Source organism: Scyliorhinus torazame, chromosome 7 (genome assembly GCF_047496885.1).
Source record: "Scyliorhinus torazame isolate Kashiwa2021f chromosome 7, sScyTor2.1, whole genome shotgun sequence".
Lineage (NCBI taxonomy): Eukaryota > Metazoa > Chordata > Chondrichthyes > Carcharhiniformes > Scyliorhinidae > Scyliorhinus > Scyliorhinus torazame.
The window spans coordinates 197245622-197261107 of NC_092713.1; the positions used below are offsets into that span (position 1 = coordinate 197245622).

Here is a 15486-nt window from a genome sequence, read left to right on the forward strand (position 1 = left end):
GGTACACTGAGGGAGAATTCAGAATGTCCAACTCACCTAACAAGCACGTCTTTCGGGAGTTGTGGGAGGAAACCGGAGCACCAGCCCCAGAGTCAATCAGCTGAGTCTGAGTGGTTCCCCCAGAGTCAATCAGCCGGGTCTGAGTAATGTCCCCAAAGCTGATTAGTTGGGACTGAATGAAGCCCCGCCACAATCGCCTTTCCCTGTCTCCTTCTCGCTCGCTGGCCTCCCCATCTTTTCCCTCCATTAGTCCAAATTAGATTTTAGGTTTTGATTTATTGATGTATAGGTGCACACTTGGTCATACAATGGTTAGAGAGTAGAGCTAACTTTTATGTATTCATAGATGAAGGTTCAAGTATATTTAATTTAATTTCTCTGTTAGTCCACTGGGTGGTGACTGAATACCATTTTTGCCAAACGGTTAGTCACATGATCTTAAGATGCCATTTTATGTAAGGGAGCGGAGGCTATTTTTGAGGACGTGGAAACTATAGAGACCTTGGGAACTTCAACAATTGACGCAAAGCCACAAGTGCAAGAAGCTAGCATCGTGCCTGCTAAAAACACAGCCACACAGTGGAAATGACTAGTCATACACCTTTAACCCCCTGAGTTCGATCAGCACAGTGGCCTCTGGTTGTTAGTTTAATAAATGCATCATTAAATGCACAATTTCAAGCAATTTTTGGGGGGAGTGTTCTCTTCCTCCTCCCCTAATTTTCTAACTTCCACAGAAACATTTCACCAGACCTTCAAACTGGAAGAATGGGCAAAGTGCCTGATGTCTGGTGTTCACAGTGAACATTCTTGCAACTGACTGAAACACGGGCAAAAGGAAATGATAAATGCAACACAAGTATGTCCTTGGGAAGCCATATTTGCATAAATTTATTAGTCCAAGACATGTACTGTAGATACAAACATAATTAAATACAAGAAACAATATCTAAACATCAATCACTGTGGTAAAGTTGTCCTTACATATTCTTAAATCACAGGCTTTGTTTTTGAAGAAAATGGCAATTAAAAATAGTCAGCTATTCAAACCTCATTAACTACAGGAGATTTTAGTGTCTTTATTTGAAATCTGAACTGAACCAATGTGAGTAACACACCCAGAACATCCTGGAACACCGAGTCAACACACCTCCAACTTGGCTGTATTCTGCTGTCTGCAAGCTGCATGTAGGATGAAACACTCCAATGCATCAATAGAAATGAAGAAAGAAAAGATTGAGATATTTGACAGCCTTTATCAGTTGCTACTTGATAAAGGGGCAAGGGAGATGCGCTGTTCAGTTATTATTGAGCCACAATAATGAGATAAAATGATGGACAGATGACAGGTATTTTGAGGTCTCAAGGCCAAATTTATTTTTAATGTACCCAGTCTGTGTCATACTTTCAATTCTGTCCCTTCCCCCAATTTAGAAAGAGAGGGTTGCATTTAATTCCAACCAGTCAGCAAACTCTCCATGTAACGTGGTGGCTTTTTGTACCAGCGTTACCGATACTGATCCTCGATGGTTTTGATTTTAAAATGTGACCTATTTTGAAGTATTTTCCAATCAAAAAATAATAAGACGCAGGCCCCTGTGCCTAAGCGGGTTTATAATCCACCTCATTCATTTTGATAGTACACCTCGCACCTATAGATCTTGGGAAAGTTCTATCAAGGAAAAACTGGGGCTATATGGCTTACATTTTGGATTTGGATTGGTTTATTGTCACGTGTACCGAGGTACAGTGAAAAGTATTTTTCTGCGAGCAGCTCAACAGATCATTAAGTATATGAAAATAAAAGAACATAAAAAGAAAATACATAATAGGGCAACACAAGGTACACAATGTAACTACATATACACTGGCATCGGGTGAAGCATACAGGGGTGTAGTATTAATCAGGTCAGTCCATAAGAGGGTCGTTTAGTTGTCTGGTAACAGCGGGGAAGAAGCTGGTTTTGAGTCTGCTCGTGCGTGTTTTCAGACTTTTGTATCTCCTGCCCGATGGAAGAAGTTGGAAGAGTGAATAAGCCGGGTGGGAGGGGTCTTAAATAAATGCAAGGCCCCATTGCATGCAGATACTGTGGTGCCTTGCTCAATTATTCTTGGGAGGTGGGGGGGCGGTGAGGGAAACTTTGGTCAGGGCGCTGTTAAAGCAAGGCTTTCCCTCACCAAATCCCACAAGAGGCCTCATTCTTTTGGAGGAGTGGGTTCTCTCGTGTCCCTGCTTTCCTTTTAATCTGATGAATGGAGCACACTAATCATTGTGTCAAGGTACTATTCATCCATTCTCTGACAAGCTTGTCATTTACAACGGAAGAAGTGTCTGTGGGGGGAAACTGACATGTTATCGCTCAATAACAACATCCCAGCTGTACAGGGCATGGGGTTGAGTTACCTTTTTTCAATAAAAAGAGTTTATCGTAGATGTTTATAATTGAAGCTGGCTACAGGTTTGACTATACAGCTTATACTCCCACAAACATGAAGTATCGGAAGCATTTGTTTGAGGGCTCCCTAGTCATATCATTGCTAAATATTCCATTAACACATTGCTGGTTAGAGGAAATAATCCAGGAGCATTAAAAAAAACAATATTCTGCTTTTGTACTGTTTTAAGGCTGTATAAAAGATATCCATTAAAATAAGTCCTTGCTAAGGAGAGGGTACCTCATGGTTAGTCTCTAAGTAGGGTGGTGTTGAGAGGTAGTATGTGCGCGTTTGTGTGCGCGTATACACACATACAGACAAGCAGCAAAATGAAAAGTGTGAAAGCACTTTAGGTCTCTGAAAGTAATGCAATGTATGACTTGATGAGCCAATTCCTAGAAAATTCAGCATTATGCACAAGGTTTAACATGAATACACATCAAGACTATTGTTCTTTAAAAGGGTGCATCGATTACAGAGTGCTTGACGCTATGGCCAAGAAATTATGAAGAAAAATTACAACTTTGCTCAGGGCAGACTGCGAATTTGGCAGATCAGCCCGAGAATCAATCAAATTTATTTTCACAATTCTGTCCCCTCCTCTCCAGAAGGCAATGGCTACACTTGCTGTGTGAACTTAGACAGTGAGACCATTCAACCATGTGCGACCTTCACAGTTGAATCTGAGCCTGATGTTAGCCCACTGTCCTTTGCCACCACATTAGCCAGATGCAATCAATGAGGTGTTGGGATCCTGGCTTATTCTCCTTCCTAATTCAAGGATATTAGGGCATTAGAAGTACAGCAACTCATGATCAGCTGAGGTGAATTAACTCAGCACAAACTGGAGATTTAATGTGGGGCCTTCTGATCTGCATGGTTTATGAGTTGACAAAATTAAGTTAACTGGAATAGTTTGGCGGACGTTATTATAAATCTTCATTATCAAATCAATGAGTCGCTCTTGAATCAATCCAATCATCAGAAAAGCAACATTAGTTTAATGAAATACCTCTGAGTTCGACTGACTTCTATCTAGACTCCAATTGATATTTGTTTTCACTTCCTTTGTCCTGCAGCTAAATCTGATGTGCACTTTGGTTCAATCAATTGAAAAAAGTAACTTTTGAGAAAAATGGTGATGTCTTATCAATGGAACATGCTACTGAAGGGCTTAAGCACTTCCTGCCTTTACTTCAGGGACAATGACTGTTTCTTACAGGCTTGGAAGAGGCCTAGTAAATTGTCGCCCAGCAACCTCTGACCTGACCTGAAGGGCGTACTTGCAGCAGACTGTCAAAGATGGTAACGGGCATTATGTTGTGGTGACCTATACCCTGTGGCGGATGCACGAATTTCTAATGTCACATGACCTTTCACTCAAAGAAGAAAAAAATTAGGCTGTCTTAATTATTGGGGGGAGGGGTTGGGGGGAAACAGGGAAAAAAAGTTTTGCCTGACACATTTTGAGAGGGACAGTTCCGCTGTGTGAATACTCATGTTTGAATTACAGGATTAAAAAACTGAATTCCTCCAAAAGACATGTTCAAAATTTGAGATCAAGTCAGAGCCAAAATTTCAATCGAGTGGGAACTGCAAGGAATTGTTATTTTGCCTCCAATTAGTCAGTACACTTGAGTAGAAAGCTCACAAAGTTAGGAGTACAGGTAATGCATGATGGTTTTAATCAGAAGTGATCTGAAGACTATCCTGAGGGGCACTGCAGAAATTAGAACAAGGTATTTGGAATGGATCGCAGAGGCTATTGGAGAGGGGGGTGGAGAAATGTTGTGAAAACAAATTAATAGAAAAAAACTGTAATCTTTGCATCCTTACTAATAACTGGTAAACTGTGACAGCTTAAGGCTAAATAAATGAAAACAAGACATTCTTAAAGCGATGGCAAAGTAGCATTTCTCATCAATAAGGCTTGAGGCACTGTTTATATTCAATCCAAAGTAACCATTTATTTTGTTTTCTTTTGTAGGACAAACACAATTATCTTTTTTGCTTTTCTTTGCAATACGTCATCATTACAGCACAATTTCTTTCTTCTCCCCGCTCTCTCTCTCTCTCTCTCTCCTTCCTACTGCAAGCTTCAACTGAGTGAGGTGATGTTTGAACGGCCACCGGGAGGTGCGACGATGCGATGACCACTGCGGCGAGGACCGTCGTCAATCTGAGCCCCTGTAAAGCGAGAGAATGGCAATGGGCATGAAGCAGAGCGGTCCCCAAATGATACCAACAATCCCCCTTTCTCCCCTCCCCCTCAAGTAATATTTCCAATGAATGACACAAGTGTTCCCTCCCTCACCCTCTCCCCATATAAACACACAAGAAACAATTTTTGTCCTGGATAAGGTCAATAGGGCTTGTGTCAAGTCAGTGACTAATCTTACTCTAGCCATGACAACTCTACTGACTTTCTAAACTGCAGACAGCGCAGACAGGATTCATGTCCCAGTTTTGTAGCAGCAATTCAGTCAATGTACATGAATTAGTGAGTTAACCAGTCCACGGGCCTTGGCACTTGAACACAGCAAAGGCATTATGAGGTGATGTCTCCCTGTTCTCTCCTTTCTGAATCCCTGGCATCCACCTACAATTAGCAAGGGGGAATTTTTCTTTCTCCCCCCCATCTTAGCTCCGCCCACCCCTCCCCGTTCACCATTCTTCCAGACTCAGAAGAAAGCTGTCTTTAACCGATGAACAAATTAGCCAAGCAACCAGCGGGTGCTGCTAAACATAATGGAAAGCAGGCCGCTCTTTGACTGGGAGAGATCAACACATGTGGAAACTGGATAACAGATCATGTGACCTTCCTTAGTTTGGAGCATAACAGAAAGAATCAGAGGGAGGTTAGGCTCTGACTACCGTCTCTAACGTCATTTGTTTGCTGACCTCAATCATAAATCCACACTTCCTGTATCCACTGCACATTCACACCTACATAAAGCATCAGCTTCCACTTCCCAGCTTATTCTAGCCAATACGGATATTTACCTACATACAAAATATGAACAGAAGTGGGCCATTCAGCCCCTCGAGCCTGCTCTGCCATTCAATAAGATCATGGCTGATCGGTTTGTGTTTCTAATTCCACACCCCCATCTATCGCTGATAACCTTTGATTTCCTTGCCTAACAAGAATTTATCTATCTCTGCCTTGGAAATATTCAATGACCCCAGCTCCACCCCATCTGAGGCAGCAAGTTCCAAAGTTGCAAAAAACGCTAAGAGAAAATCAATTCTCCTCATCTCTGTCCTATAAAGACGACCCCTAGTTTTAAAACAGTTCCCCTTGTTTCTGGACTCACCCACAAGAGGAAACATCCTTTCCAGGTCCATCTTGTCGAGACCGTTCAGCATCTTATATACTTCAATTAAGTCACCCTCACACTCATTGAAACTCCAGTGGAAACAGTCCCAGCCTGTCCAACCTATCCTCATAAGAAAACTTGCTCATTCCAGGTATCAATCTAGTAAACCCTCTCTGAACTGCCTCCAATGCGTTTACATCCCTCCTTAAATAAAGAGACCAAACTGCTCACAGTTTCAATATGTGGTCTCATCAGTGCCCTGTATAACAGAAGCTTGACAATCTTACTTTTTATGTGCAGATTTTGACACATCTGGGTTGTCAAGATCAGTTGGATAAACACAGAGGACACTGAGGTGATGCAGTGGAGCCTACCCTCCATGGGGAGGGGGAATTTAAATCTCTCCCTTTGTAATGGTTCAATGAGCTCACGCAGTTCCAAACCCAGTCACTACCTCAGCTTATGGCTGCTGAATGATTGTCCAGGCTATAGGAATGGCTTTTGTAGGAAATGTAAGGTCAGAGGTTTGGAGTAGGAGAGGTGCGAATGCACAGAAAGGGTTCCCAAATACCTGGTGGGATTCTCCAGTCCACCAGCCGAGGGGTTCTTGGCGGCGCACTGTTCACTGGTGGCGGGATTCTGTACTCCTGCTGCTTGTTAATGGGGTTTCCCCACGCTGCCAGGAAACCCACTGGTGGGGGAGCGCTGCCGGCGGGAAAAGTGAACTGCAACGACCGGAGAATTTCGGCCAAGGTTGGTGGGAGTTAGAAGACGGAGTACAAGCGAGCATCATACAGCCTTGGAACTGGCCTGAGAATGCTTGACTGTAATACTGGGTGGGGAGAATGTGCTTTGTTCACCATTCAAACTCTTCACCTTCAACAGAACCAAGATCCATATATTTGTATATTTTCTAAAAAAGACCATAAATAAAAGTAGCAACTAAGAGTTAGGGAAGCTGAGCATTCAACCATCAGCACCATGCATCATTACAGGGAAGTTTGTGCTGTGCAGGAAGGTTTAATGTGATTAAAAAAGCAAAGATCCCAGAAACAGTAAACGTATTTGCTAAAGGCACAATAGGTCAACTGTTTGCTTTTCATTCAGGGCTGATATCAAAATAATCTCCAAACCAGATTAAAAAATTGTCTGTAATTCCGAGCTAAATCATTTTGCATCTCTTCACACTCCACCACTTTACAAGTAAAAACAACGGGCATTGGAGAGTGGGGGAATGAGGGATGTTTGCTTGGCTTGTGTCCAATCTGTTTCAGTAGATTATACCCAGTCAGTTGTATTCACAAAAAAAAAACTCCCTTTGCCTTGAGGGCACAAGTAATTTTGATTTTTAAACTTGATTGTTCCATACCTGCATTTGGTTTTGTAAAACCATCAGTAGTTCTTCCTATTGAAATGAATGGAAATGTTTAATTGACAACGGCAAATGGCCAATTTTCTGAAGGGCTCAAGACTACCCTCTCATTACAGGTTCATATGATCACTTTTGGTGATATTGATAGTTCATCAAATAATAGCTTCACAGGGTACGCTCCGGTATTTTGCATAATTTTAATGAAAAAAGGCTAAATTTTATTCTCATTAAAAATGGACATAAACATCAACAACATTAACAAGGCACCTTTAATGCAGTTAAAATATCCTAAGATGCTTCACAAGAGCAAAGGTCAAACAAAACCACTGGTTTGGTAGAAGCCCCCTCCAGGAATGTGGACTTCGGTTGACCCTTTAGAGGGGGGGGGGGGTCTGGTTCCCTGAGCAGCAGCAGGTTTTGCAGAGCCCAGAGAAACACTCCTGCTCCTCACTGGCCCCATGTAAATGCATGTAACAACGACCCTAAGTCTCCTTCTTCGACTGGTTCCCCATCAATATGTACCATTGGACCCCAGCCCACATGTTAAAAGGGATCAACGTTTTGAGTCAGGCATCTGCTGTGGCCACCCGCAGGTAATCCCGGCAGAGGTCTGCTTTGGAGATAGCGATGACAGAAACGTTACAGTAGGCCATTCATCTGCTAGCTACACAACAACTGCCCCGCCACCCAATTTCACTAGGCTGCTGACCTCACAATCTGCCCCTATAACTCTAACTGTAAAGTATGGCTATTTGGTTATTTGGTTAGTTTGATTAATCTTTCTGTAATACAAATATCAGTGTTATTATTTAGAAGATGTGCAGAGGCTTGAAGCATGATTAAAAAGTTCAAAATAGAGGAGCCAGCAGTAAAATATTGCTACCAGGCGATTGACGTCACCTCAGTGACTACCACCACATATTGTACCTCGGCATTCCTCAGAAACATCTAGAAGCTAGCATGTCCAAAAGCCAATCGTTGAACCTTAAACTTGAATGGTATTCTCTTTTAATTCAGTATTTTCCCATGTTCGAGTAAAACATTGATCCAAAAGAAATATGAAGGCTGCACACTAACTGATGAAAGATTAAATCCTGCATCAGGCAGAATATTCTTCCACTTCAAAACCATTGTGCAACTACTGCAGTGGATCAATGGATGAACACATTGACCGCCCTGTGTGGTACTGAGCTGCACGGAGTTGAGACTGAGCTGATCTCAGCTGGGTCAAAGGTTGGGACACTAAATTTAGCCTCAGTATTGTGAAGGCAGGGGCAGCACAGTCGATAGCACTGCTGCCTCACGGCACCGAGGTCCCAGGTTCTATCCCGGCTCCGGGTCACTGTCCGTGTGCAGTTTGCACATTCTCCCCGTGTTTGCGTGGGTTTCGCCCCACAACCCAAAGATGGGTAGGGTAGGTAGATTGGCTCCGCTAAATTGCCCCTTAATTGGAAAAAATGAATTGGGTACTCTAAATTTGAAAAAAAAGGTATTGTGAAGTCAATGGGAGGGGTGGGCTGTGGGGATGAAATCAACCAGAAATAATGTTCTTGATTTTCATCCAGCACTGGCAGGTATGGGCATCAACTGGGGAGAGAATGGAGCCACATGCTTCCATGTTCCTGTTGATCCTTTGTAGGCCCATCCGCCACCACTACATACGAAGACCAGGGGTAAGGAACCAGGCAGTTTAAAACACGCATATCATCACACCCCATTACGTTTTGGATAGAGTGACAAGAAACTTAGCAACAATATTGAAGGGCAGGGAGGTGGAGGAAGAAAGTAAAAAGAATTTCATGGTAAAACAGCACATTTAAATTTAATTTCTATATCAAGTAAAGAATACTCACCAAAACCTGATGTTACGCAATCCTTCTTCAAATCAAACGCTCCTTCACAAACCATGGGGAATGATCCAAAGCTAGCACAGCTTGACTGGGACAATTTTCTGAATACCTGTCCTTTTAAGACCTCTCATCCCTTTCAAGTCTGCACCCTGTACATTGCCCTCAGAGGCTCTCTCGTTCCTTTTGACTAGTGATGGCCTCAATACAGCACTTTTGCCAATCAAACCAGAGAAAGCATCTTCCCTCGAAGAGCTGATAATCATCATCGACTTAAGAGCACATTTCCCAAACCAAACAAGGCTCAATTTCTTCCCACTCACACAATTAATATATTTTCTTGAATTGCTCTTCAAGCACTATCAAGAACCAAATGGAAACTAGTGGGAAGGCTGGTACATTTAGAAATTTACATAGGGAATGACTGCAAACTTCCCACAGAGTAATCTTCCTTTATCTTTTTCTTATAAGCTATCACTCATAAGATGAAAGTCTCAAAACTTGATATAAATTTGTGGTGGGATGTTGCCAATTTACACATTGTTCAAAAAGAATATACCATAAATGCATGCTATCGTGTCTAAATCTCCTTGTGTTGAGCACCATTTAGCCGAGCAGGTCAAGGATTTGTAAGGCTTTACGAGCTTTATCCAGTCCTGGGTGTGTTCACTACCCGTCCCCCAACCTTCCCACCATTTCTTCGATCAGTGGATAAAAAGGTCCCTTCTTCGTTTTGACTGCATTCCTCAATGACATGACCGAGGGTGTAAACTCCCTATGGCGGGCATCACCATCCTGAATCACCCCCTCCCCAAGGGAGTGAGAGAGCTAGTTGGACCTTCTAAGCGATAGTCCGGGAGCGTGCATGGAACACTCCAGAGATGGAGCTGCATAGAATCCTCCAGCATAGAGGCAGGCTATTCAGCTGATTGTGCCTGTGACAGCTATTAAAAAAAGTGATCCAATTAGTTCCACACCCCCGCTCTTTTCTCCATAGCCCTACAAATTTCTCATTTTCAATTATATATCTAAGGGTGCGATTCTCCCGAAACGGAACAATGCCCCCTAGCAAGCGTGTTTAGCTCCGTATTTCCCAGTGCACGCAGTGCCGAGAAACACATGGCTATTATGTTGAATAAGCGGGCCTGAACGGGGAACATATGGCCGAGGCCACACACAGCCCCGTTTTGTACAGTAGGGAGCTCTGCTCGCTGGAACTCCCCAGCGTAGCGAAGATTGGGATGCCGTTTTTAAATGGTGTCCCGATCTCCGAGGTCCAGAAACAAACCCCAACCACCCTCCCCGCTGTCCCAAAATCTGAATGCACTATGGGAGGGTCCCCAGTCTTCCCGCACTCCTCCAACACCTCGGTCAGGCAACCTGGCCCACTCCTGCAAAGAAATGCCAGCTTGGCACCTGGGCAGCTCCAACCTAGCAGTGTCCATGCCAGCTGGCAATGCCACCTGGGTGGGTTGGCAGTGCCAGACTGGCACCCATGTGACACTGCCAGGGTGCACAGGTTACACCAGCAGTGCCAGGGCACCACATGCCCAAAGGGCAAGGAGCCGGGGGCCTCCGATCTCCTGGGAGACCCCCACGAGTGCCGTTCCATCTGGTCCCCGTTTGTGGAGACCAGCACTGAACGGTGCTCGTCCGAGGTCTCTGAGGCGAAGGGGTTGAAACCCAAAGCCTCAGGTATCTCGGAAATCTGCACATTAGAGTGAGGTTTACTGCCTCGCTCTAAAGTGCATATTTGTCATAAAGTGATCCCGCTTATTGTGGACGGGATTGACATCGCTAAATCTCACGAGGTCGCTTTGGATCTCGTAAGGCGTAGCGAGTTGGATTGACTACACTGCGTCGCAGCGAGCTGCCTTTCAGCCACAGCGTGGCATTGGATTGTGCCCCAATTCTCTTTTAAAAGCTACTACTGTATCGCTCTCCACCAGTTTTCACCCATGGCATTACTGATCGTAGCAACTCATTAGATTAATAAATGTCACCTCATCACCCCACCGGTCCTATTTTGCCAAATTACCATAAACCTCTGTCCTCGTTACTGACAATCCAATACGTGGAAATATTCTTCCCAGAATCCTCTCAGAAAATGTAAACTCCTAAATTAAATCTCCCTGTATTCTTCTATCCTTAAGGGGATGATCCTGTCTTCTCTAGTCTCTGCATATCACTGAACTTCCTCGTTCTGGTACAAATATAATAAATCTCCACTTATACCTTCCCAAGACGTGATCCTTTATAAAATGGGATTCTCAGAACTGGTTACAGTTGTCCAGCAGTTTAACTAGAAACTAATAAAGGGTTACTGTTCCTTCCTTGCTTTTGTACACTATGCCTCTATTAAGAAAGCCAAGGAAGTTTTTTTTCTAAACAGCTTTGCCAACTTTTGTCATTTTTCAAAGTGTACATTTACTCCACAAGTCTTTCTGCTCTTGCACCCCCTTTAACAGTGTACAATTTAGTTTATATTACCTCTCCTCATTTCTCATACCAAATGCATCACTTGCCACTTATCTGCAGTCTCTTCAAGGCCTTACGTCCTTCCTAAAGTATGTTACCAGAGTGGGATACAATAATCTAGCCAAGCTCAATGCAATGAGATTTAAAGATACATCATAAATATGCTGGTATACTACCTGACTGACAAGAACCCAATGTTTTCTTAAAGTGACAGGAATTCCATCATGTTGTCCTGCTGGCTATTGTTGCCTTTGAATAGTACACCAGGGTACATTAATAGAAGAAGCACATCAAATTGGACTATCAGGAGTTAAAAATTAGCCTCTTGAGGCTGAGCTCTTACCTGAAAGGCTAAAGCCGGATTGGTGTAGATTTCGAACTGGTTGGGGCTGTTTGGAAGGGGATGTCTTGGCTGATGCTGAAGGGGTTCCTGCTTTGGGAGTTCCTAGATCATACACTGGGCCATCGTACATTCCCCTGGGTACACCACGCACTTGTGCCAACTAGGAAAAATAAAGGAATACGTTATATGTAGATTGCACCTTTTCCAGGGCTTGACAGTCAGGACGATGTGCCGATAAAAAACTATTCCTGTCTCTGAATGTTTGAATTTCTCATCATTTATCTCTTAACGTACTTGGCAACTCCTTCCACCACTTGGCTATCAAACACTTAATTATTTCACTGAGGCAGTGGCTAGGCGGCTCAGTTCCAGGTCTTTTCTGGCAATGCAGCTATTAGACGGTGCACTGTCAGAGCAACCTGTCCTGCTTCTCCAAAATGGCTGCCACATAGGGTCGATTAGAGCCAGATTCATTTCTGAATATGTACAGAGCAGTGTGTGGCAAAATTGTAGGTAAGAAAGCACGGAATAAGAGACAAAATAATTTAATAAGGACATGGGGAGTCCACACCAAGTCAAATTAAGAACAAACAAAATATGTACACTTCCCAGCAAACCCCTACCACGGTGGTTTCTCTCCGGTCGGTGCCTTACTGGCTGTTCTTATATGCACTGGGTATTGGGCTACCCTGCCTCTGGTGGGAGAGCTCGTACTCTGCAAGGAGCACGGAGTAGACAAACATTCCTACCCCATATGTCCCATGTGTGATACAACACACAACATTTATCCTGTGAAGTCAGGTCATGCCACACATCATGCACAATCAAAGAATTCCTACACATCCTTTCCGTGGCTGACAATTCCCTAGGAATTAGAATGTTCCATGGCTTATTTCCGATAACCTTCAATTCCCTTCTGCCCATCAAAAAAGGGATGGAAATTTATAGGTTATCTTTCATGAGCTCAGGACATCTCAAATCGCTTTACTGTGAGTGAAGTGTGGTCACTGTTGTAATGTTGAAGTGAAGTGCTGCATTATTTGTTTTGCACCACTCTCTGCTGCACACCATCCCATCCAAATTCATGGCACTAATTTTGAGAGGGGTGGGTTTAGAACCGCTACAACTCTTTCATGGGATGTAGGCATCACTGACAAGGCCAACATTTGTTGCTTATCCCTAATTGTCTTTATGAAGATGATGGTGAGTTGCCTTGTGTCTGCTGTCCTTGTCCTTCTAGGTGCTCGAGGTTGGGTGTTTGGAAGGTGCTGTTGAAGGATCTTGGTGAGTTGTTGCAGTGCACTTTGTATATGGTGCACATTGCTGCCACTGTGTGTGTGTCAATGGGCTAAACAGTTGGCTTGTAATCAGAACAAGGCCAACAGCGCCGGTTCAATTCCCATACAGGCCTCCCCGAACAGGCGGCGGAAAGTGGCGACTACGGGCTTTTCACAGTAACTTCATTGAAGCCTAGTTTTGACAATAAGCTATTTTCTTTTTTCAGAGAAGGAAGGAATGATTGCTTAAGCTGATGAATGATCAAGCGAGTTGCTTTGTCCTGGATAGTGTTTAGCTTCTAAAGTGTTGTTGGAACTCTAGTCACCCAAGCAAGTGGAGAGTATTCCACCACAGTCCTGACTTGTACCTTGTAGATTGTGGACAAACATTGGAAAGTCAGGAGGTATTGATGTATAGATAAGCCCATCAACTACAGGCCAATCAGCTTACCTTTGGTGGTAGAGAAAACTCTCAAAGAACCATTATGGACAAAATTAATAGCCACGCGGGTAAACGTGTGTTAATTAAAGAAAGCCAGTGTGGATTTCCTCAGGGAAAATCATGTTCAACTAGCCTACTTGAGATTTTCTTGAAGAATTGAAACAAGGGGTAATGAGTACAATGCTGTTCATGTGGTGTATGTGGACTTCAAAAAGACATTTGATACAGTACACCGCAACAGATTTGTGAGCAAAGTTGTAGCTCATGGAGTAAAAGGGAATATAGCAACATGGATACAAGATTGGCTGAGCACAGTAGTGGCTGGAGGAAGGTTTGTAGTAGAGTTCCCCAGGGGTCAGTGTTGGGATCCTTGCTTTCCTGATGCATATGAAAACCTAATGTACAGGACAGAATTTCAAAGTTTGCAGACGATATAAAACTTGGGAGCATTGCGAACTGTGGGGGTGATAGTATCGAACTTCAAAAAGGACACAGACAAGTTGATGAAATGGGCTGACGGGGGGCAGATGAGTTTCAATGCGAAGAAATGTGAAGTGATTACTTTTGGTTGGAAGGACATGTGCAATAAAAGATAAAGGCAGGAGCAGAGGGATCATGGTGTATACATGCATAAGTCTTTACGGTGATGGGACAGGTTGAGAGAGCTGTTAATAAAATATATAGCATTATAGGCTCAATTACTAGGGGCATAGAGCAAAAGGGTTATGTTGGACGTATATAAAACACTAATTTGACCTCAGCTGGAGTTGTGACCAGTTCTGGATGCCGCACTTTAGGAAAAATGTGAAGGCATTGAATAGAGTCCAGAAAAGATTCACAAGAATAGTTCCAGAGATTAGGATCTTGAGTTATGAAGATAGTTTGAAGAAGTTCGGACTGTTTCCTTGGAAAAAAGATGGCTGAGAGGAGATTTGATAGAGATATTCAAAATCATGAGGGTTCTGAACAGAGTAGACAAGGAAAAACTGTTCCCATTCATAAAACGAATCGAGAACCAGAGGATGTAGATTTAAAGTAATTGGTAAAAGGAGCAAAAATAACATGAGAAAAATGTTTTTATGCAGTGAGTGGTTAGGGATCTGGAGTGCATTGCCTGACAGTGAGATAAAGGCAGGTTCAGTTGACGCATTCAAAAGGGAATTAGATTGTTTCAGGAAAGGAAGAATGTGCCTGGTTACAGGAAGAGGGCAGGAGCATGGCACTAAGTGAATGGCTCATTTGGAGAGTAGGTGCAGACACGATGGGCTGAATGGCCTCCTTCTGCACCATAAAATAAATTCTGTGACTGAATCACTCGCCTTGGAATTCCCAGGGTGGGATTTTCTTGTCCCACCTGCCCAGGGACTGGAAATTTCCGCCCGAGTTCAACAGACCTTTTAATGGCCCGTCAGAGTGTCCAACCCCCACATGATGATTCTCTGCGGTGAATGATTGGAAAATTTAGCCCCCACATCCCACCCTGCCCCCAAGACACTCGTAGCCACGTTATTTACATGGCTGGTCCTGTTCAGTTTCTGGTTAATGATATCCCCGCTTCGCCCCTCAGGATGTCAATGGTAGGGAAATCAATGATGGTAAAGTAATTAAATATCATGGGGAGATGGTTGGATCCTTCCTTGTTGAAGATGGTCATTGCCTGGCACTTATGTGGCACAAATCTTACTTGCCACTTATCAACCCAAGCCTGAATGTTGTCCAGGTCTTGCTGCATATGGGCACAGAATGCTTCAGTCAGTATCTGAGGTGTCACGAATGGTGCTGAACATTGGGGGCAGTGACATTTTACTATTCGTTAAGTAAGCAATTTTCCAGGTACTCAATGGGTTAAACCTGGGTGAATATACAGGGCTTCAGTGAGAATCGGAATTCTTTAGTTCTGCCAGGAATGTGCAATGCCCGATGAAAAATACTGCCTGAAGATGTTCAGCATGTTGATAGAATAGAATCCCT

The 15486-nt window shown here is 43.4% G+C and overlaps 1 protein-coding gene across 3 annotated transcripts in view; it reads right to left on the minus strand.

The window, feature by feature from the left end:
- Positions 1-864: 864 nt before the first annotated feature.
- The window catches only part of LOC140426775 (dihydropyrimidinase-related protein 3-like), a 281060-nt gene continuing 266438 nt past the window's right edge, over positions 865-15486 (minus strand). For 2 of the 3 annotated variants that reach the window (XM_072511930.1, XM_072511932.1), the window contains exons 13-15: positions 11797-11956; positions 7126-7161; positions 865-4623 (exon numbers count right to left, since the gene is read on the minus strand). In XM_072511930.1, the coding sequence (XP_072368031.1) occupies positions 4535-4623; positions 7126-7161; positions 11797-11956 (285 nt within the window). In that variant the 3' untranslated portion in view covers positions 865-4534. The remainder of the gene's footprint in view (positions 4624-7125; positions 7162-11796; positions 11957-15486) is intronic. The other variant, XM_072511931.1, reaches the window with a different exon arrangement.